General features: G+C 38.9%; 1 protein-coding gene across 1 annotated transcript in view; it reads left to right on the forward strand.

Moving 5' to 3' along the window:
* Nucleotides 1-24,918, forward strand: part of LOC124393506 (ephrin type-A receptor 5) — a 57,407-nt gene that overhangs the window by 24,355 nt on the left and 8,134 nt on the right. The window contains exons 4-14 of the mRNA XM_046861399.1: nucleotides 3,555-3,710; nucleotides 4,080-4,415; nucleotides 14,122-14,246; nucleotides 15,646-15,805; nucleotides 16,498-16,600; nucleotides 18,825-18,892; nucleotides 19,627-19,752; nucleotides 20,008-20,193; nucleotides 20,924-20,985; nucleotides 22,550-22,759; nucleotides 23,400-23,549. Of these exons, the coding sequence (XP_046717355.1) occupies nucleotides 3,555-3,710; nucleotides 4,080-4,415; nucleotides 14,122-14,246; nucleotides 15,646-15,805; nucleotides 16,498-16,600; nucleotides 18,825-18,892; nucleotides 19,627-19,752; nucleotides 20,008-20,193; nucleotides 20,924-20,985; nucleotides 22,550-22,759; nucleotides 23,400-23,549 (1,682 nt within the window). The remainder of the gene's footprint in view (nucleotides 1-3,554; nucleotides 3,711-4,079; nucleotides 4,416-14,121; nucleotides 14,247-15,645; nucleotides 15,806-16,497; nucleotides 16,601-18,824; nucleotides 18,893-19,626; nucleotides 19,753-20,007; nucleotides 20,194-20,923; nucleotides 20,986-22,549; nucleotides 22,760-23,399; nucleotides 23,550-24,918) is intronic.

A 24,918-nucleotide genomic window follows, 5' to 3' on the forward strand; every position in this document is an offset into this window, starting at 1 on the left:
GACAGCATGTGAAAAGATCAGCAGTTTCTCAACTATGCCAGCAGCTCTGCCAAAGTCACAGAGATCACACTTTCTCTTCGTTCTGATGTTTGATCCAAACTGAGCAAACATTCAGTCTTGACACGATTCCATGAAGCGTAGCTGCTACGTGATTGGCTGCTAATGGAACTGTATAAATGAGTTTCTATTTAAGGAGACATCATATACTATATGTACAGAAGTGTTCTCCAAAACCTCTTACCCCAAACCTGACCCTCTGCATTCAACCGAGGTCTGTTAAACTTTAAGTAAATATATATATATATATATATATATATATATATATATATATATATATATATATATATATATATATATATATTATTTTTATACACTATTTTTATTTATAGATCATTTTTATTGGTAATTCCAAGGTGCTACAACACACAAGGTTTCCCGACACCAAGCACAAACCCAGTGTTCGGCAATGGTTTCCTTCCCTCTCCCCGGGTTTGTTTACAGAAACGTGTCTCAGGTTATCAGACATGTTTTTGCACCGAGTGAGTTCATGCTTTGTTCAGGAACATAAATTGCTTCATAAATATAAATAACTAGAGCAGGTCGGCTCGGATTGTCAGAGCAGACCCCCGGCCCTGTTCGGCACAGCTGAAAAATCGTTGCACATGAAGATCAGGGAGTAACTAATCATATTTTACAGAAATAACAGCCGGAAATCCTGGTGAAACATTAGCCCAGCAGTAGCAGCCTGGTGGTGCTGGGATTTGAACTCATGACCTTCTGATCAGAATTCCAACATTTAATCCACCGAGCTTCTACTTCCCCAGTTATTTTGTACGACAGTTCTTAAGAAAGAACCAGAACATTGGAAATACATATTTTTCATTGAACAATAAAGTAGTGCTTTACATCAGAGGTCACCAACTTTTTTGCAATCACAGACCAGTTTTATGAACATTTATTTCAATAGCGAGAGGGCGGTCCGTGGGAGGGTCCGTATATTGTCACGTGCAATAACGTGCATATTATAGTACTATTATACATAATATATGATTGAATTGAATGAGATATATAATTTAATTAGATATTTAATGAAAATGTAACCAGCATCAGTGTAGGTTTAAGATTAATTGATGCATATAAAAAAATGTGACTGTACCAATTGAGGGAAATTTGCAACCTTTATTAATTTTAGAAATAAAATATAAAATGAAACTTTTTATTCTTCTGTGCAATTTGGTACCAAATGATCCAAATGAACCCGACGTTCGATTATTTACATATCACTAAATTACTTATTATTGTCTGTTTATTAATAAACAAAAAATTATCAATTATTACCAACAACAATGGTAACAGTAATGATAATAATAAATCAATCATGTTATTTTGGTGGATATTTAGTGTACAAGATCAAGATTTTAGTTTAGTCACAAACATTGTTATATCCAGAGTACAACTTGCAGTGAAATGTAAATGTGAAAATATTGCATTAAATAAAAGGAGCTATAAATATAAGATATATAAACATATTAGATAAATATGAGCAGTAGTTAAAAAAAAAAATACAAATAAAAAAATATTCGGATTAAAAGGTTTCTGACATCACCTAGACGAATTTGACTCATTTTCCTGTGCATTGCTCTGTGTACTGCTTACAGTAAGGTGACGCTGCAGTCGGGTGACGCTGCTTTTTCAGCAGTATACTACGCTATAATCTCATCGAGTGTACTGTAAGAGCAGGGGTTTTCAATTCCGACTCGGAGACGCAGCAGCTCGAAAGCACAATTTAAATGTCAACTACACTTTTTTATTAAAGCAATTACATCCTGTGTGTGATCAGAGCAGCGAGTGATACACTGCTCATTTTCTTTTTATTTGTATTCCTGATTTTTCATTTGAAGAGCAAATCCTGAGCTGCTGCCGCTATGCTCGGTTAAAACAAGCAAGCCGTTTAAATGGTGCGTGGATAAGAGCTGCCAAAACCCCCAAACCCTGCAGAGGTCTATTTAGAGCTTCAGACAGGAGGCAAATGTAATGTGGAGAACCAGAGCGTGGCATGCTGCGTATGACAGATATCTGAGCATCTTCATCATGCTGGAGAGACGGTGATGAGGCTGGTTTATGCACCAGCTCAGAGAGTCACAGACCTGAATATAAATCAATAGCCAGCATTTATAGTGCATAGGAGAACCAGTGCGTTTCTAAGCACAGGGGCGGATCTTCCGGGGGGGCACGGGGTGGCAACTCCCATCCTAAGAAAAAGCATTGTCTACACTGGTATCCCAAAGTATAAAATATAAATCAGTTTCTTCAACCGTTTTACTGCAGCGGCACTTCAATGTAATAAAAAAAACTTGAATAACAGCAAGAAATCTCGTCTGTCTATTAAATAGGAATCCGAACAAACGACTCTTATGAGCTGCTTCATTTTAGTGAATCAAACACATTTAATGCAACCAGCCTGGTCACAAACAAATAACTCTATCCGGCCCTTTTATCGAATTGAAGCATTTGTGTAAATATACATGTCATTTATGCCTTTTCAATTTAGATATCAGGTTCAGGTAAAGTTAATCACACAACAGTCTTTATTTTATTTTTATAGACCGATATAAAAACCTGTGCCCCGTGTATACACGAATATGTATATCATTCCTTTAATTCACAAGAACCATGCAACGCAGTGTTGCCACCCCTCATAATTCTCATGCCACCCCTTGCCACCCCATAAATAATTTTCTAGATCTGGCCCTGTCTAATCACTGCGCTTATAGATATAGAATGTAGTTTTTAGTGCAACTTGGTGATGGATTGAAGTTACAGACTTTCCTAATGCATGTCCAGGAAGCCGTAATTAACGTCTGGGTTTGCACTTTGCACTGCCGAAACCATTGATAATGTCTCCTTTTAACCATAGTAATCCATTACCTGAATGTGTTCTGCACTGTCAGTGTCTCTGCTGTGCAAAAGTATTGTTTGTAAGCAGGAAGCTATTTAAATAGTCACAAGCTTGGGACTTCCAGACTTTATCTGTCTCCTCTTTGTCCCCCGGATATTAAAAAAAAAACATTCTTTTCCAAATCCCATTTAATTTGAGTTGTAATGTGCAATCCGTTCTGTCAAAAGCCTTTCAGACGTTCAGGTCAGTGGATATCGTTCACTCTGCCTCTTTAGCGTGTCTAATTGTGGGATCATCAAAGCAAGCTTGAGTCAAGGAAATGTATTTGCACATATATTAATTACTCGGCATCAGATGCACTTTAGAAACGGTGTGAAATTATAAACGGATCAAAGGCTTTGTTTGGGCTCGAAGTGTTGATGATGAGTGGGACACAGGGTGGTGTGTTAATAATCGCTCTGCATTTGAGCCATCAAAGCCCCATTGATATGAGCACCTGCTCTTTTTTAATAGTTGAGGCATTAAAAATAAGATCGGATGAATGTTTGACTTCATCACATTTGAGTAAAACATCGATCGGTTGCATCTGTAATGTAATCATTTCCGCTTTCTGCGCGTGTGTGTGTGTGTGTGTGTGTGTGTGTTTTATTTGCAGTGTGTAAGCCTGGCTTCTACAGATCTGCTCTGCAGACTAGGACATGCAGTAAGTGTCCTCCTCACAGCTTCACTAAAACAGAAGGCTCCACTTCCTGTCAGTGTGAGCACGGTTACTACAGGAAGGACACCGACCTGCCCAACATGGCCTGCACAAGTAAATATTTTTGATGGCTTATTGATATTTCAGATCTAAAAAAAAAGGAAAAAAAGGAAACACACAATCATGGCTTATTATAAATCCATATGAAGTGTATAATTGTGATTATATGGCATCTTGTTTTGCTGATATTTTACAATTTTTCTAAGCCATACAGCCATTAAAAGCTTTGGAAAAAAGAACAGTGTTCTTGTATACAATGTATACAATATATATATAAAAATTCCTGTATATTTTAAGGGTTAAATCATAAGCAAAAAGTAGCTCATTTAAATATTCAGTTTCAGATTCAGTGCATCGGTTCAGTAGCTCTGTAATTCAGCATCAATGTAATTATAATATGTTTAAATCTACATTTTCCCCCAGAGCCTCCTTCAGCCCCACGCAGCGCCATTTCCAATGTAAACGAGACGAGTGTGTTGTTGGAGTGGAGCACCCCGGAGGAGACTGGCGGCAGGAAGGATGTGACCTACAGCGTGGTCTGCAGGAAGATGAATGCCGAGTTGAGGCAGCACGAGCCGTGCGGCAGCCACGTGCGCTACCTTCCCCAGCGCACCGGCCTGAGCAACACGTCGGTGATGGTGCTCGACTTGCTCGCCCACACTAACTATACCTTCGAGGTAGAGGCTGTGAACGGTGTCTCGCAGCTCACGAATCCTCTACGCCAATACGTTTCTCTTAACGTCACAACCAACCAGGCGGGTAAGTAGACTGGCCGTGTGTGTGTGTGTGTGTGTGTGTGTGTGTGTCTGTGTCTGTGTTTATGTGTTTATAGTAGAAAAGACTCAGACTGTTATATCCAAAAGTTCACAAGTTTTCATGTATATGACCTTATGTTTAAGAACTTCAGCTGGCTGAAAAGGAAGAAACCAGCCAAACTAGATGTGCGAGAAAAAACTGTGCCTATCGCAACATAAAGTCGTCGTGGCTACATAAGTGCTCGTTTATGTTTTCCAAAGCGTGTATTAATGTGCATAATTAACACATTCTGCTTTTTACTTACATTAGTTTCGCTGGAGCTTTTACTCGCACTTTGGACTAGCTAATGCATTTTTAGAATTAGTCCACTTCTAATTTAAGCGTTGTTTCCACTCTTATGTATATAACTGTCAGTTTGCTGCTGGGATTTGAACTCATGACCTTATCCAAAGTCCAATGCCTTAATTGGCAAAACGAGTTTAAAACAGAGCATGCGTTTAACATTGAATTGTTGAATTGGTGCGTTTGACCAGTTAGGTTTTTATCCTCATAAATAAAATGGAACTACTGATTTCGCAAAAAATGTAAAGTATTTGAGTAAAAAGTAAATTATTTGACTTTGAAATGGAGTAAAGTAAAAGTCTCCCGAAATTGAAATATTTCAGTAAAGTACAGATACGCGAAAAAGCGAATTATGTAACGAATTACGTTTTCTTTATTACTGTCCACCACTGATCAGATGTACATTAAAGAACAGTGAAATTCTTTCTTTGCCTATCCCAGCGATATAAAGAAGCCATAATACAGCGCCTGGGACATTTGAATTGTGACGGCTTTTTCCCGCCCGTTATGCTTTATTACCCTCTCCAGCTCCTCTTTTCTGTTGGTTTGTTGCTAAATACATAAAAACAGTTAAATTACCAGCCAAACTCTTTATGTGTGAAGAGAGAATGTGCCTATAGTAATATAAAGTCATGACTGCATTAGTTTTCGCCTATGTACCTTAGTTTCCTATATAGCGAAGTGTAAGAGTGTTGGACTTTGGATCCGATCCGGTGATGAGTTTAAATCCCAGCCACAAAAATTACCATTTCCGGGCCCTTGAGCAAGGCCCTCAACCTAATAGCGGCTCAGATGTATTAATGAGATAAATAGAAGTTGCTCTGGATAAGGGCGTCTGCCAACTCCCATAAATGTAGCTGGAGCTTTTAGAAGGAAAGAAAGGTCAACAGCGGTAGTTTTGGCGATACTGGGACTTGACCCCACGACCCTTTGATCAGTAACCCAGAGCCTTAACCTTATCAGAGTGTGTCTGCTCGGGCTCCTGACATCTGTTTTGGTAATGAAGGCTTACTGACGTGTAACCTGCATTATAGTGGGTGTCAGGGTCATGACATAGTGGCAGAGAGGAAGCTGTGTGTGTGTGTGTGTGTGTGTGTGTGTGTGTGTGTGTGTGTGTGCGTGTGTGAAGCGGCTCAGCCACAATAAGACAGCCTTGAAATAAGGGATTCCACATAGTCTGTGAGGAGACTGCTGCAGAATACTGAGCACCTGCTTGCCTTGTGTAGCAGCACTCAGGATAATCTGTTTGGGTCCATGCATCAAGTGGCAGTCATGTTTTATGTGAACTAGCTGGCTCTAGGCTAAGCACCGTGCTTGCTAGGCTGTTGTTAGAACCTTTTGTTGTGTGAAAAGTGGAAAGCGGTGTGATAACGGCGTGCAATGTGCCATGCACTGTGTTCTGTTACAAGAAACCTTCTCGTACAGTGGGCACCTTTATATTTAACATTTTTCTTTCAGGAAATCTTTTAGAGTAATACACCAGGATTCATCATCCCGTGGTATGTCGAAAGAGGGAAAGTAAAAGCTGTGCACTGAGCCAGAAATCGAATGAGTGTGGTAGTGTGCGGTGCTGCTTAGTCAAAAATAGATATTTCAGTTCTGGGCATGTTCTTCTGAGCGTTTAATAGCTCTCATGTTTGATCAAGTTCGGAACATGCTAGCAGAGGAAGCAGCTCTAGCGGTGTAATATGTTTACTAGGCTTAGGGTGGCATAAAGGTTTAATCGTCTCTCCATAATATTACACTGCATTGGAATCCAGTGATGCTTACTCTGATTCGATTATATTTTCTTAGTAGATTTTACACCCTTTATGCATTTCGCATAGGAGCTCCACATCACATGTGCTAGCATGAGTTATGTGTAAAAGAGCATTTTTTTTTAACCCTAATAAAATGAGATGATTTAATTAAGTATTTCTCTATTTAATATTAAATTTCCCCTGAAAATGTTAACTAATATTTAGAACACTGTTTCAAATACTGATCAGAAGTGAAAATGACATTAGAAAACGGATAGATAAAACAATTTGAATTTTCAGTATGGCAGACTGCTTTTAATGGCCACTGGGCAGCTGTGTTCTTTTAATTGCCACTGCCAACCAACATTTCCTGACTGAATAACTTGTCATATTCCTAACCCCATCTGTTCTTCTCCTTAAACCAGGATGGAGATATTGACTTTTGGGGTATCAGTCCCGGAAGATTAAATCAATTAAAGCAATCACAATTGTTAATGGTAAAGAATAAGCAAAGAAAAAATATATATACATTGTGAAAACCTGTTGTTAACGGAGGTGGAGGTTTCAGTGCGGTCAGGATGAGAATGTTTTATATTTAATTAATAATGTCATATCAAATAGTAAATATATTTACATTTGGTTCCTTTGCACTGAGCCTGGATGAGCCTGGAAGTTCCAAGAGAGCAGATCTGCCTTTGTATGCCTTTTTATTAAGCATGTTTATTGGCAAACAGATTCACAGAAAAAAAACCCACACAAAATTTCCCTTGACTTTGGTCTGTTTTGAGCAAGCTCACTGTTTGTGAATTGGCAGTGGCATTTACAAAAACACAGCTGCCCTGTGGACTTTAAAGGCATTCTGCCGTACTGAAAAAGAGTAAACTTTCAATAGTCATTTATTGACTTTATATATTGTCTTTTTTTTTTTTTACTGCTGATCTGTGTTTAATTTGATTAAGATGATTATTGGTTCTTTCTGTGCATTTATATTTAAAAGAAAACACATTTATAGCATTTAGCAGAACAGCCTTACAATGATCTCATTCATACGACTGTGCAGTTGAGGGTTAAGGACCTTAAATGGTGGTGGAATTTGAACTCACCATCTTCTGATCAGAAGTCCAATATCTTAACCACTGGGCTCCCACTTCCCCCAACACTGCACCTTCTAGACCAATGTGGGTTTATCCGAGCTTATTAAAACGTTCCAGTGTATGGTGGATTCTTTTCCCGCTTCATGCCTTCACTCTCTTTTCCACTCCAGGAGCAGGTGGCACAGGTGCCGCCGGAGACAATCCATTTATTTCCGCTTCCTCTCCGTGTAATCCATTACTGTAAACTCCCGGGCCTTTTGCACAACCCCTGCAAGCTGCTGCTCCGGTCTAATTTAGGGTGAAATATTTAACATAATATTTGCACTTATTTCTCTGCTAATTTGTCTTTGTCACCAAATGCACCACTTAAATAGTACACAGAAAAAAAATATATATATCACATTCATTTTACAAGGATATTGAATAACTGGCTTCAACCAGTGCCCCAGTCATTAAGGTGCTCTGAGATCAACAGAAAGGTTTAAGGGCTTTAAAGCGCTATTAATGGTGAGAAGAAGAGCGATTCTTCTTCAGCCGGCCGTTTCGGCACAGCTTCAGCTCAAGCAGCGTCACAGCAGCGTACGAAGCGTGGCCTCCAAGACGGCTCTATAAAGAGTAGGAAGAAATGTGTTTTTCACAGTTGCTGCTTTGAGGAAAGCGAGATTTTCATAACTAGGGCAGTTTGTGTCAATTGATCAAATGTTCGCTGATTTCAAGTGAACTAGATTTCAAAACAAACTGAATAGCAGCAGGTGCAAGTGATTAGCGCTTTAGTCTTTCATGTGCTTCTGAAGTGTGTTCGTATTTCCCCAATGAACATCGACAGGCGTATAAGTGGTGGCATTTGCTGAGCTATTCTGTGAGCTTTTAATATTTGCCCATTCACAGCGAGTAATTGACATATCTGTCTGCAAAGACTAGTCACACTCAATATTCCTAATTACGCCCAGCGAGTTGGTTTTGGAACGTGGTTGAGAGATTGTACGTTTCGTTTCGTTCGTCGCCAGTGCATGGCTATGTCTTATCAGCAGATGGTGACCCAGTGAGGAATATAAATAAGTCACTTAGAAACGTTTCCGCCACACGATAAATGCCCAGGCTATTGTAGCAAAGGCTTCTAGATTGAAAAAACTTTGTTCAGACATTTTTTTCCTCAGTTGCTTTGCAGCGTTTCTCAGATCAAAAATGAAATTCTCAAAACTACTTGTTTAACCTCCACATCATGTAGTCGCTTCTGGGTATAAAGCAATTTCTCGTCGTGTCAAACAAATCGTGAATGCTTTGGTACATTTATTTATTTTATTGCGTACGATTGTGATTTGGTTTCACCTGAATTGGTTTTAACCCCCAAAAACATCTCAGCATCAGTTCATTGCGGACGTCATTGAATGCAAAATCGTTAAACCAGTCGTCAGAATCTGTCAAGGTTTAATTTCTATTACGATTTGTTTTTAGTCTTAAATTAATGAATTGTGCAGATGAATCTTAAATGTCACTAATGAAGGCGTGTGAACGGCGTCAGATCGACCAATGATCGACTGGTTCTCTACAACAGGTCAAAGGTGAATCACGTGAACCTTCAGATGCAGTAAAACACAGAATTACAATTTGTGAAAATGAACGAACAACCAGGAAACGAACGCTAATACAGTACAGTAAAGGTGCGAATCCTGTTCCTTCTTTTGCAATCGATATCCCACATACTGTAATGTTTACATTTGTGCTGCTGAAATGTATAGATCTACAGAAGAAATTCAGTCTTGTGCTTCTTCAATCACTGTGATCCAAAACGTAGTTAACGCCAGGAAACACTGAAACCGTGCGCTTGTGATTCTGATTGGAATGAGATGTTAATTGACACGAATTCTTACTATTGAAAGATGAAATAAGGATTTTGAGAAAAAAACAGGCTTTTGTAAAATCCAATGTTTTGAAGTGATACAGAGGAACAGTTGGCATTTTGAAAGTGAAGGAACTCTGATCCTCATGCAAAATTGCATGGTTTTTAAGGAGACCCATGTTCTTCTTGTTTTGCCTGCACTGGCATGGGAGCTTGTTGGCAAGAGTCATACCTCAGTGGTGGTTTTGGCCAGCGGGCTGCTCAGCCCTGCCAGAGGTTTTTCATCTTGCCTCCCAGCAGGACTCCCCCAAGCAATACTTGTTTACAAACACACGGCCTGCTGAGAGCTTCAGCCTGGCACTGAGACCAGGTCAGATTGGAAACAGTGACCTTTCCAGCTCGCACTAAAACCGCACGCCCAGCATGCTAGCTTCAATTAAATGACATGCAAGTGTCTGCCTAAAAGAGCTTGGTTAAAAACAAACAAAACAAAAAAATGTTTTGCCTGCCATCAGTCTTGTGCTACCAAAGAGAAGCAAAGTCGCTTACACGCAGCATGATGCACGTTAGATAACGGCGATTAATTGAAGCCGCCGCTAGCGAACGATCGTGCGATCTTTCTTACTGGAAATAGTAACGTTAACACATCTAGGTGTACATCGAAGTGTGGAATCCGTGACATGCTTCGCTGTTTGGCGTTAGCAGCTCCCTCGCTGGCAAACGGTGCAGCGTTAACAGATTCGCGCCTTGCAGAATGGCAACACTTCCCAATCGGAGCTATTAATCAGAGCACCATCACACATCCTCTGCCACACTTCCTCTGCTACGGACGTGTTCCATCTGCTAATGAAAGGAGCAAGGAGAGCACGCCACAAGGATTTTTGTTTGCACCTGATTTATTCGAATTCATTTTGTGCACCAGAAACATTTCCGTGATTTGGATTATTAATGATGATTTGATAAATCGGTGTATTTTCCTTTATGAAGTCTGGGTTTTTTTTCAGATGCACCGAACCACTTTTCTTTTTAATAACAAGAATCAAATGAATACACCATATTAACATTTCTAAAGACGTTTCATTATATATATTTATTTAATCATTATTTCAATTTAAAATCCCCAATTTATGTGTACGGAGTCATTCTTCGCAGCTGTTTTCGTTTGCTGTCATTCCGTCACGAGAAATATAGATCAGAATTCCCCTGGAAAGCCTTCAAGCTTATTGTGAATCAATAACTCAAGGAACTGCGTCTCCTGGCTGACTGAAAGTCAACCATTTAGCAGGCTGCCAGACTGTTTAAGTAGCCCAGCCACCCTCCACAAAGCAGCTCTTTGCCTGCCAGCCTGCAGATCGGGTTGCCAAGTATTTCGTTTCAGGCTTTTAAGATAGGAATGATTATAGTTTTGTCTGGGTGAAAGGAGGGATACAGTTACTCTTTGTTTTGCAGGAGGCGAGAAGACTTTTCTTTGCTCTCGCTATCACCGAACCCTATTGAGCTCTAAATGCTGCCCCGGTGCAGCCGAGCTACTATATCGGCACCTCTGGGATCATTTGGACATGCTTAAATAATACTTATCTCACGGCTACAGTCTGACACTTCTGTTCGTGAATACAGAGCTGGCTCACGTTTCTGGTTTTTTTGGTGATGAGGTGGGTGGCAGCAGGTTTGTGTTTGGAGGCCACACCACAGGGTATTGTAAGGCAGTAAAAACAGAAATATGAGAACGCTGAGAATATAAAACGTATTAATTGCAGTTGCAAACTGTATATTTCTCAGCGTGCTTCTGTATATGCAGTGTGCAGTCTGTTTGAATTGCATTCTGTTGTGATTTCTTCATGGTGTGGTTTTTGAGCAGATTCTGCGAGTGTCTGTTTTCATGTTCATGAGAATTTTCATGTTCTGATTACACTGAGAATGAGATTTACATTTACATGGCATTTGGCAGACGCTCTTATCTATTTATCGCATTTGTACAACCGAACAGCAATGGGGGTTAAGGGCTTTGTTTAGTGGTCCAGGAGTCGCATGTTGGTATGGCTGGGATTTGAACTAATAACCTTGGATCCAAAATCCAATACTTAAACCATTAAGCTACCACCTCCCTGCCCTTATCCAGAGCCACTTTTATCGATACAACTCGTTTTATACAACTGAGCTGTTGAGGATTAAGGGCCTTGTTTAGGGGCCCAGCAGTGGCAGCTTGGTGGTGCTGGGATTTCAACTCATAACCTTCTGATCAGAATTCGAACATCTCAACCACTGAGCTACCCCTTTCCCAATTCGACTCAATTAAATTAAATTGATATCAAATGAATCATTATATTAAACTAAGAATGTGACTGTTTTAATGTAATGGAAATGTTTTCTCATCGCAATCTCATGACTTGAAATCAGTTTTTGGAATGGCAGGTATTTTTTTTTTATAATTCTAAGCATTTATTTTAGATATTTAGTGTATATATTGCCATCTGATTTTGAAATTGGAAGGAAAAAATCCAGTTTGTGAAGTGAGAAGAGTTTCAGAGAGAGTAACATTGTCTTTATATTTCTTTTTCTTGAGCTTGTTGATTGGCAAAGATGTTCATAATGGACAAAAAACTCACACAATCTCACAATTTTTAAATTTTAGTGTGTGCTTGTGAATATTTGTGTTTATTCAGCCACAAGAGTGAGGTCAGGTACTGATGTACTGTAGATGAGGAGTTGAGGAGGCCTTAGGTGCAGTCAGTGTTTACATTCATCATGTTCAAGACGATTGGAGATCTATAGCAGGAGATCTTCCACTCCAGCCCATGTAAAGCAGATCAGTTTTTTGCACAATTTTGTGTCATGCTGGAACAGGTCTGGGTCTCCTAGTTGAAGTGAAGGGAGAATTACAGCCTGAATAATGGAGTAATTTGTTTGCAAGTTCACATACATGAAGCTGCAGTTGAATCTGTATATGTGAAACGGAAAAAAAAGTAAAACACCAACATAAACACAGTGACAGCATAAGTAAGATAACGGATGGTGATTAAATTACTTTATGGGGGATTGTATACTTGGTATGCTTTATAAAACAATTTCATGCTTGTTAATGCTGATGTAGTGTGTAGACAGTAATGGGAAGTTTGCGATTGAGGACAGATTGTAACCGGATGCAGGATTGTTTTAATACGCAGGAAATGGAGTGTGTAAACAGTGTCAGACCATGTCATCTTCCAAAGCCATTTTCAACAATGAATTAATTTTTTCAAGCATCAAACAGCTGAAGCAAAAATGTGTTAAAGCATCACTTCGAATAGTCTTTACTGCTCATGTTCTAAATACATCCAGATTCACAAAGAAAAGTTATGTAACATGTCCTTTTCACGCTGTGTAAATGTGTTCACGTGTAAATAAAATAATTTGCAGATCTCATAAACACAAATTTTATTTACAATAGAACATAGATAACACTTGCTTTAATGTTTAAATTGAGAAAATGTACCGTTTTAAGGAAACTATAAGGTCATTTTAAATTTAATGGCTGCAACCCGTTTAAAAAAAAAAATGGAACGTGGCAACAAAAGGCTGGAAAAGAAATGTTGCTGAGAAGAAATAGCTGGAGGAACATTTTGCAACTAATGGGGTTAATTGGAAACATGTCAGTAACATAAATGGAAATAAAAGGAGTATCTTAGATAGGCAGAGTTTCTCAGAAGTAAAGGGAGGCAGAGCGTCACCAATCTGCAAAAAACTGCTTCGAACAATTTCAGAATAATGTTCCTCAACATCAAATTTCAAACACTTTAAATGTCTCATTATCTATTTTCTGTGAACACAGACAAAGCCCATTTAAAGTGTACTGAGGCAAAGTGAAAAACTGTTCTGTATTCAGAAAAATCGAACTTTGAACTTTTTTGCAAAAATACATGGATGCCGCATCCTCTGGACTAAAGAGGAGAGCGACCATCTGGCTTGTTATCAGCGCTCAATTTAGCCTACATTTCTAATGGTACAGGGGTGCATTAGTGTCTATGGAATGAGTAGCTTTTATTTCTGGAAAAGCATCAATATTAAAATGTATTTCAGGCAAGGCTTTACATATTTAAGTAAGACCAATGTTAAACTGCATACTGCATCTATTACAACATCATGGTTTACAACTTTTTGTAGAAGAGTCTGGGTGCTGACACTGGGAGCATCATGAAGCAGAAAATATGACAAAGAATACCCAGGACTGTTGAGCAGATAGATACTTGTATTAGACACAAATGGGATGACATTCTTCAGTAGCTGGTCTCCTCAATTTTCAGACATAGACAGACTGTTGTTAAAAGAAGATGATGCTACACAGTGGTAAACATGGTACTGTCCCAAATTACATTGTACATTGGGTACATGGTACATTTCCTTGGTTGAAAGTTTTGATATGTTTTCTATGTTTTACTGTGAATTGAATAAGGGTTTATGAGATTTGCAAATCATTGCATTCTGTTTTTATTTACATTCTTGCACAACGTCCCGATTTGTTTAGAATTGCGGTTATAGAAACTGATTTGAATTATGAATAAATGTGTTATAAGTTTACCTCTTCCTTTGCACCTTGGAAATCTGTACCATCATACATCTTACTATGCAGTTACTCAATATTGCATCACACCATTCAAGAATATTTTAGACCTAAACTGGAGAGTCAACAAAAACAAAACCTATTTTTTTCTGTTTAGCACCATCTCCCATCACTCTTGTCAAGAGAGGCAAGACGGCGAAGAACAGCATCGCCGTGTCCTGGCAGGAACCAGACAGACCCAATGGCATTATCCTGGAGTACGAGATCAAGTACTTCGAAAAGGTAATTACAGCAGGAAAAGTCTCTTAATGCAAGAAAACAGGCCAATATAAAAAATCCGAATCTGCTTCATTTTTTTTTATTTTGGTATTTCCAGCATTGGGAGGAAAATGTGTAGCAAGAGACAGATTTTAGCATAATGGTATGAGATAGACGTGGTAAATGTGTGCTTTAGCTATACTTTCACTTATAATGTAATTTCAGATTTTTTTGTATAAAGTAAGTTCCATGATGGAAAGATTTGACTTATGCACATACCCGTTCTCTTTATCTGGATGTGTATGTCTAAAGCAGGGGTCTTCAACCATTCATTCTTTATGGACTGGGTTTTGTTTAGAAAATATTCTCGACTGGATAGTGACTCTTACAGGGCAATACCGGGACTTTTATTTTGATAAAATAAAAACAAATTTCAAGGAAAATGCACATCCTCCCCTGCTACATTTATACACTTATTCCAGTGTTTAACACCTGGAAAGATTTGCCATAGAAAGATTTGTCAGTACGCCTGAGCCATCCTAGGACAGCCATCACCAGGGAACCAGCACAACCGGGATCGCCACTGATGGACGTACGGCTAGCTTTGAAACCTTTACACCATTCAAATGACTCAACATCGCACTGGGCTTAAAATCTTCTGTAGATATCCGCGGGTCTTAAGCCTTTGTTTGCAGAAAGACTAAATTTGTATGTCGTTGCTGAACTACTAGCTAGTCTGCTAGAGTACTTTAACTCTTTACTGTCTACATATCAGTCAGTCAACTGATGAAGCTTAATTGTTTCCATTGAAATATATTGTCTATATATATATATATATATATATATATATATATATATATATATATATATATATATATATATATATATATATATATGACATCTACAGTATGTTATATACACAAGCTAAAATATTTTGAATAGTTTATGTGATAATGCAGTGCTGTGAAAGTGCGACAGACTGCACGGTTAGCAGTAGGAACAGGTTTCCCTTTGACAACAAAGCTCACAAAAAGACTGAAACCGGACCTGACATTGATGCGTAGATCTGATTGCTGCTCACATTGTGGCTTTGACCGGCTCCACTGTTCAGGCCATTTCAGGAGACAATTGAGCTTAAAGCGTCTCAGCCTCCTTCATGACCTCAGCTCAGCGGTCTGGTCTGAGAAACACCGATATGAGGCTTTTTAAAAGGAAAGTGCCCTTTCCCCTAATGGATAGTGTCTTCACCACATAGCTCTAGCACTATGCATGAAAGTGATCCCACATCATAGACACGCTTACATGTTCACACACACTGCCTCTCATGGACCATCAAAATGTTCCTTTCCTTCTTCATTTCTACTTTGACTTTTCCTCATCATAGGTAACAGGATGCTTTCTCATTTTGCTTTGTGTTCCAAAGGATCAGGAGACTAGTTACACCATTGTCAAGTCAAAGGAGACAGATGTCGTGGTGGACGGGCTGAAGCCATCCTCGGCATACATCTTTCAGATCCGAGCTCGCACCTCGGCAGGCTACGGAGCCTTCAGTCGGCGATTTGAGTTTGAAACCAGCCCCTACTGTAAGTCAGAGCACCAAATCAATCAGCATTATGGCAGTCATTCACTTAACATCAGATCAAATCACATATATGATTCTGCTTAAAAAAAAAAAAAAAAGGAAAAGAACAAAAAAAAATGTATATGTAAAATGTAGAGGTTGACCGATTTAACAGCTATTGGCTATTGGCAAAAGTCCATCTGAATAGTTTTTCCGGGTTGCATTACGTACGAGAGCGGCCTCTAGAGGCGAATCACTGATGCCACATGCTGTTTATTGGAAGTGACTTTTTTATTCAACTGTTTTTATTTATTTGGAGTGTTTACTTTTTGTTTCAGTTTGAATGTATGTATTTTATGTTAATATATTTATTTAATTCAGCACATTTTCATTATTCATGATACTTTTTTTTTTTTTTTTTTATAAAGTTCAGTACTATTTTAATCGGTTGATTACTCAGTTCAGGAAAGTGTGATCCAACCTAGCTGTCAGTATCGTTAAAATCCATTTATATTTACTGCATGTAGCATATGCTTTTATGCAGAGCGACTTACACAAGTGCTTATTTGTTTATTTGGAGAACATTTCCTAAAGCTAGTGCATATTGGTTTGAGTCTAAAGATAGCAATGCTGTCAGACTCTGGTTTAAGTGATGATACATAAATACATACAAAAACATATGCATGGCTTATAGATCTTGCATTTTTTTTGTAGTGTCTGCCTCCAGAGATCAGGGCCATGTGCCCGTCATCGCTGTGGCTGTTACTCTGGGAATAATCCTCCTGGCACTGATCACCGGATTTCTACTCAGTGGCAGGTGGGAATGTGATTCATTTTATCTCTTAATAGAGAAATGTTGAGTAGTGGCCAGAAATTTAATCAAAAATTATTCACATAAATAGAAAACGATTCAACGAATGTCAATTAAAGAACGGCGAACTCCCAAAGGTTTTTATCGGACGTGTTTATCACTGGTTTTATTATTAAATATACATATTGGGTCACATAAGAAAAATAAATTTCCCTCTATCCAGGACAGAGATATGATTGGAAAGCTGCCTGTTTTTTTCTTGCAATCATTGTCCTTTTACTTGGCCCACTGGCCTTGAACTGCACTGCAGCCCTTAATTTGATGCTGTCAAGTCCTCGGCGAGATTTACGCCAGCCAATGGGGGGAGGACCCCAAAAACACAGCTCGGAGCAGGCGGAATTTCTAACCAGCTTTCGCACCACACGAGAGGCAACCACGATTGTTTAAGCAGGTGCCGCGTAACACCTCAAGGACAGAGCACGTTGAAGCAATTACCCCCGAGCTGTATCGCTGTATCATTCTTCGCCCCAGCCTCGACACTCAACTGACCTTTAATCTCTAAGGTATAGCTTAGAAGCACACATTGGTGAAGGAAGCTATCAGAGTAGTTAATAGGCTTTTTTTCTGGGCCTCATGAATGAGCTGTATTGCATTCGCCATCTCGTTCCAGCAGGTAATGCTGAACATGAGCAGTCAGACAGCCTGAGAGAATCCGTGACACATTCAGCCTGTCAGCGCAATACCGATATCACACTTTGCTGTGTAATTATTAGCTGTGCCTTGTCATGCAGAAAAAGTACAACTTTCATTTTTTGGTGGCTGTCAGCTCTGTTTACATTAGTATGTCTGTCAAATCACCTAGCATACAAGCATGAGGTGGTGCCTCATAATAATTATTCCGACCAAACCGTGACATTCCGCCAGAAGTCCTAGGACATGCCAATATTTTCAATTATGATCTATTGTTTTATATTTTTACTCCAATTTTAGTTAATTGCCTATTAGAGGTATAACGGAACACATATTCCCACCGTATGCAATCCTTAGCTTATGTTGAAACCTGAGTTTCCTCACAAACATATTATGCGCCAGACCACAACTTTGTTTAGTCGCCGCCTCACACTTCGAGCACGATGTCACTGTGGCTACTCAATCTGTACCAGAAAACACTTCCTGTCAATGCCATTTTGTGTTTTATGTACAGCTTCATGAATTTCTCTTAAAAGGTGCTGCTCCAATTGAAAAAAAACTCCATCCATAATAAATCATGGAGGATTTTTTAAAAATATTTTAAGCAAAGCACCAATCAGAGAACGCTACACTAATCTTCTCTAAATGAAACAGAGAAAACAAAGGCTACATTTGCTTTGAAATAGGAAAAGAATTGTGGCTAAGCAGGTTTTTATGCTAGCAACCAATTAGTAGGTGTTTTTTTGTTGTTGTTGTTGTCTTTTTTCACACTTAAAAAAAAAAGAAAGGAGGACCAGTTGTTCTAGAGCTGGGTTATTTTAATTCATTTTCCACCAAATTGAGAAACTGTTAAATGAATTAGCATTGGCTAGCATTTATATATGTGTAACACACCGATTTATGTGCCAATAAATTTAATTTGTGAAAGTTTATTTTTGAAGATTAAAATTACATTAACTAACCTTTCGGAATAATCTGTGCTCCTGGTTTAATTTTATTTAAGTGTTCGGGTGTTTTTTTAAAATAAAAATTACTTATAGCATTATGACATTTTAGAATTTTTGCCTAAACAATGGTGAGTTGTCATTAAAGTCGAAAAGGCCTGAATGAAGTTGTCCATCTCTAAAAGTGACAGCGAGTCTCCGTACAGTGGTCTGCTGTACTTTTAGGGGTCGTCTCATGGTGTCATTGTGTAACTCTGCATGAGCCGTCACTGTGTCATAACACTGAAACTGAGTGTTGTGACAAGATGATGTGACTTCTTGAAGCCTGGGAGAAAAACCTGGTGTGTGTGTGTGTGTGTGTGTGTGTGTGTGTGTGTGTGTGCGAGCGTAAGTGTGTGCATGCTGAAACCCAGATAAAGTCATGACTTGTCTTTCTGCACACTGGTACTTCTCATACCGGTTAAAGCAGATTAAATTAGCAGCTCTTCATCAAAAGTGAAAAAAAGATCAGAGAAATAGAGAGCGATTCTCAGCAAAGCATGTCTTGGAGTGCAACTGACCACATTCTCAACAGTGAAACTTGTTCTCTTTGCCAGGCGCTGTGGCTACAGTAAAGCGAAACAGGATCCCGATGAGGAGAAGATGCACTTTCACAATGGCCACAGTAAGTCACCAGAGAAAAGCACATACTGCATGGAGGTTCAAACAAAGTCCAGCTAGTCATTATGTTTTGTACCAATCAGGAATAAGTGATCTCTTGTAAGTATAAGTGTTTTGCATTATTTTTTGTTGTTGTTATAACATATAACAATAAGTGGGTGTAGGGCAGAAGTTAAGGCTCTGGATTACTGATCAGGAGGTTGAAGGTCAAGTCCTAGTATAAACAAACTGCCACTAGTGGGCCCTTAAACAAGGCTCTTAACCCTCTGTGCTCTAGTGGTGCTTTATCATGGCTGAACCTACGCTTTGACCCCAGCTTCCTAACATCACTAGGATATGTGAAAAAAGAATTTTACTACAATATATTAATATATAAATAAAATAACAGGAAATTTGGTATTTACAAGACATGTAATAAGTATACACTTCTACCAGACATGTTGCATTTATGGCATTTGGCAGACGCCCCTAATCCAGAGCGACTTACAGTTATCTTAGTTACACTGAGCAATTGAGGGTTATGGGGCCTTGCTCAAGGGCCCAGCAGTGGCAACTATCATGCTCAGTGCTCAGTAACAGTTCTTTTGAATATGCAAAAAAGATCCCCCAAAAATCCCCCAAATTGAAGTCTACAATTTTACATAACTGCTGTTCCAGAAAAAGCTCTAAAGCAGTCATGTGTTTCATTCATCTTTCCTTTCCCTTGTTTTTTTTCTCTATATTTCTCTTTCCTTTTAGTCAAATTCCCCGGAGTGCGTACATATATTGATCCTCACACCTACGAAGATCCTAACCAAGCTATTCACGAGTTTGCGAAGGAGATTGATGTGCCTTGCATTACAATAGAGCGTGTGATCGGAGCCGGTGAGTAAGAAAACACAGCGAATTTGAATTAAACTGCAGATTGAGTGAGCGAGAAATGGAAGGCTGTGCTGAGATTTTCACATCATTTTCTTTATACAATAAACAGAATGGTGCTTTTGGTTTATTGTACCATGAAGTCTAGGATATAAATAAACTCATATTTTCTTCCAATGTAAAAAATGCCTGTTAACTTGATAAGCCATTCTCATCCTTCCCTGTTTGTGTCTTCGCTCATGTCTGTATCCTGTTTGTCAGGTGAGTTTGGAGAGGTGTGTAGTGGGCCATTAAGACTGCCAGGGAAAAGAGAGATTGTGGTGGCTATTAAAACACTGAAAGCAGGCTACACTGAGAAGCAGAGACGAGACTTCCTGGGTGAGGCCAGCATCATGGGCCAGTTTGATCACCCTAACATCATCCACCTAGAGGGTGTGGTCACTAAAAGTAAGTGTGTTTGCATATTAATCAGTATAATATGTATATATATATATATATATATATATATATATATATATATATATATATATATACGGTGTGTATATAGAAACTGAATACAAATCTCTTAAATACATATTTTATTTACAATCGAGCATAGAAAACTTCTTAAAAAAAACATATATATATATATATATATATATATATATATATATATATATATATATATATATATATATATTAGGTATAAATAGTGTATTTTAGAGACTCAGAGTCTCTCAGAAGTAATAATGGGCAGAGCTTCACCAATCTGTGAAAAATTGTCTACAAATAAAGAATCCAGTTTCTAAACTGACCTGCCTGCAGCCTAGACCTGTTACCATTAAAGAATAAAGAATTTGGCACATCATAAAACAAAAAAAACAACAAAGAAGACCCAGAACTGTTAAGCAGCTAGAATCCAGTATCAGACACATATGTGGCAACATTCCTCTTCCAAAACTTTAGCAACTTGTCTCCTCAGTTCCCAGATGTGTCCGGACAGAAGGCGTGATGCTGCACAGTCGTAAAGACGGCCCTGTCCCAACTTTTTTTTTTGAGACATGTTGTAGCCATCAAATTCAAAATATTTTTTTAAAATAAAATTTTTACTTTTTTGAAATTGTGGTTGTAGTAAAATGAGTTTTCCATCTATTATGGTATAATAATGCACATGCTTTATTGTCTCTACTCCCTTAAGGCAAACCGGTGATGATCATTACGGAGTACATGGAGAACGGGTCTCTAGACACCTTTTTAAAGGTGTGTGTTTCTCGTTCTTTACTATAAATGCTCTTTAAAATGAGGATGATTTTTTTGTCTGTATCTTATGGCTGTAGTATTTCGAGATCTCTTGTTATAGGTGTTTTAGGTTCAAACTGAGGTTGTGTTCCTGACACTTTTTTCATAAACCTTTTTTTTTTTTTTTGTCTCCAACATCTTTTTTTTAAATGGTAGGTTTTTTTCAATGAAGAATCTTTTGTCCATCAGTTATTGTGTGGGCGTCTGTAATATGTCTCTGCTATGACCAGATTTCCAGAGATTGTGGAAGTCTGTAGCTGGTGTTTATTCATATAACATGAATTTGTGACAAATGTCTATATGATGGCTTGAATTATGAATTTATTTATGGCAGGCTATAATCATGATTTGTCATGTGACTATAAGAGCTTTATAGCAGCTGTAGCTGTCATTACAATCGCACGTTCTATATTGTTAGATCGTTTCGTTTTTGCTTCTAGTGCAAAGGTTGGCAAAAAATGTTATACTACTGACCAGGTTTGGAAAATATTTATTATCAGTAGCTCTCTCTCTCTCTCTCTCTCTCTCTCTCTCTCTCTCTCTCTCTCTCTCCCTCTGTTATCACCATCGCTTGGTCTTTTCTTACCTCCTCCACTAAAAAGACTTTCAGGGGATGTTTGTTTCGTTTGTTTAATAATTAGCTGAATCTGTTGTGAGTGTGAAAATTATGTTTTCTGAATAGCACAAGTATAATCTCTTTTAAGTCTGGTTCCTCTCAAGGTTCCTCTCATGCCATCTAAGGAATTTTTTCCTTTCCACAGTCTCCATTGGCTCACTCATTAGGGACAAGCTTACAATTATAAGGAATAGAAGAATACATTCCTGCTACTGGGTCACAACCTGGTAATGGGTCACGACCCCATGGTTTAGGAACTTCTGATCTAGAGGCCTTTGTAAGACACAAAGTACATCATGTAAACTGAAATATATTTCAAAAGACTAAAACATGCATCATTTGTTGACAATTTTGATTGTCTTTAAGTGTTTAGTAGAATGTTCTAAGACAATGCACCATATAATGCACCATCTTGTGATCTGTCATACACTATATTGCCAAAAGTTTGTGGACACCAGATCATAAGTACGGTATGTGCTTTATAAATATCGCATTCCACATTTAGTCCCAATTTGCTTTTATATTTTCCTCCACTATTCTGGGAAGATGTTCCTCTAGATTCTGGAGTGCGCTTGTGGAGGTTTGGGGTGCGTCAGCGTTCCATTTCTTCCCAAAGGTGTTCAGTAGGGGGTGGAAGCTCTATAGCAAGCCACTTCAGATCTTCCTTTCCAAACCATGTAAACCATATCTCCATGGGGCAGTTTGTGGCAGATATATGTCAGGAAAGTTCAGGTGTCCCACTGCTTTTTTTTATATAATGTATAGCGAGTTAAAAAAATCTGCGTGCATTTATATTTGGTTGAAAATTTTAAAATGGATCAGACCTCTTTTTTCAATACATATTGGTCTGGTGTTTTGCAAGTTTTTTCTCTCCAATTCATGTCAAATAATCTCCTGTCTCCCCTGCAGAAGAATGATGGGCAGTTCACGGTGATCCAGCTGGTTGGCATGCTGCGTGGCATTGCCTCGGGCATGCGCTACCTCTCTGACATGGGCTACGTGCACCGCGACCTGGCCGCCCGCAACATCTTGGTCAACAGCAACCTGGTGTGTAAGGTGTCCGACTTCGGCCTGTCTCGAGTGCTAGAAGACGACCCGGAGGCGGCCTACACCACCCGCGTACGTGCTGACTTGCACTATCCCGCTAAGCGGCTGACCCCGCTGCCATTAACCAGCACCCCACATCCATTTCTGTCAGCGCAGAACAGCCTCTAGCACACTCCTGCTCGATGGCACTTGCTTTTCCGTGTTCTGTCTGTAGCCTGTGCTGAGCTGCAGCTCACCATTTCTCTGACAGCATTATAATGTTAGGAGGACGTAACACTATTAGGTGGATTTTGCCTTTTGCTGTGATTGTATTGAATCCAGCTCAGACGTACGGAAGAGCTCCAGACGGAATTTGTCGTTAATAACACAGAACTGAAGGATTCTCGCTTTGAAAGAGATAATTAGTATCTCAGTGTCAGCAGCTGTAATTCAGCTGATTATTATTTCCCTTTTCCACCTTGGCATGTCACGTTTTGTGTGTGTGTGTGTGTGTGTGTGTTTGTTTGTGTGTGAGCAGACTAAGGAGCAGCAAATTAAGATGCACTTCAGTAATAGGTTCTGAGAGCTCCAGAATGGCAGACGTCCATGTCTCGCGTTCTTCCCGTTCCCGTATTCACCAGCTCGACATGCTCGTTTTTTGCCAGCTGTGAATAGAAAGTGAGACACGTTCATCAAGGTTTGATTCTGATGCTCTGCTCTGTTTGCTTTATAGGGAGGGAAGATTCCCATCCGATGGACAGCACCGGAGGCTATCTCTTACAGGAAGTTCACCTCCGCCAGCGACGTGTGGAGCTACGGAATTGTCATGTGGGAGGTGATGTCATACGGTGAAAGACCCTACTGGGAGATGAGCAATCAAGATGTAAGTTCAATACATTGGTGTTCTGTAAAGCTTTTAATGACATGCACAATTTATCCTTGATACGGTTACGTGATTTTCCATTGCAGAAAATAAATATATACGATTTAATATTATATGATATTAATCCACTTATTGTATAATCGATACATTTAAACATTGATTTATTGATGTGAAAAGCTGTTCTGCAGCGTCTTAAATATGCATATGGAATATACAATTCATCAAAATACATTTCAATTCCCGTTTGTGTCAAAAGGGAATTCTTGAAAGCAGACCTTTTGTGGAATCAGGTCTAATATCGCGTATGCAGTGTAACTAGCAGGGCTGGGTATCAGCGAGAATCTGACTCCACGATACATATCACGATACAGGGGTTGTGATATGATATTTTGCGATACCTTGCGATACTGGAAACAAGGCGATGTATTGGGATTTTCATTATTTTAGAAATATTTTTGGAAAGCTGTCATTAAGAACACACCACCATAGCTAAAAAAAATATGTTTAACCAGAACACAGTGGAATTAGCATTTACATTACATACATCTACAACGGCACTGCTAACCCTAATCCCTTAAACCTACCCATACCATGAAACCTGTACCAGCGGAAGTTATACCCATAATTGTTTTTACAGTAGGAAACATTTGGATATTAATGCTAACATTTGTGGCGTGCGCTTATGCTAGTACTTTCTGTCACTGTTTAGAGATTAGAAGACTGCTATCTATCTAGCGGTCAGGATATAAACTCAAAACGAAACGAGTGCCACAAATCTTGTAAAAAAAATAAAATAATAATAATAATTTTTCGAACAGTATCGCCAAACAAAATATCGCGATACTCACGTGCACCGATATTTTCGTACGCCCCTAATAGCTAGTGTTCGTATTTTTAAATAATCTTGACATATGTTCTAAACTGCATGCACAGAAACACACTTAAACCCCGGCGCAAATAAAACAACATGCAGGTTATTGGCTTCCTGATCATTTGCAATAAACATAGACAAGGTGTATTTTGGTTAAAAAGTAGAAAATGCCAGTCATTTTAGTTTATGATGAATCGTGTGCGAATGTCTTTGGTGAGAACTGACTACAAATTATTCCTTCACCCTGGAGATGCCGTAACGTAATTGTCATCCCGAACCATTTAATTTGTGTGTGTGTGAATAGTGTTTAAGATGCGGCTGAAAAATGGGGTCTTGTGTGGATAGCAGTGAAAAGTGGACTCAGCTGACGTTATTGAGCACGGTTAGAGGGGACGGGAGTGGGTTTGACAACAATGGCAAGTGGTTAAAGGGGTTGTGATATTCAATAGTCGAACACCCAGTGGGAAGCTCAAAAGGCTGCCAGTCTATGAAAAGTAC

The sequence above is a fragment of the Silurus meridionalis genome, chromosome 11, assembly GCF_014805685.1.
Source record: "Silurus meridionalis isolate SWU-2019-XX chromosome 11, ASM1480568v1, whole genome shotgun sequence".
NCBI lineage: Eukaryota > Metazoa > Chordata > Actinopteri > Siluriformes > Siluridae > Silurus > Silurus meridionalis.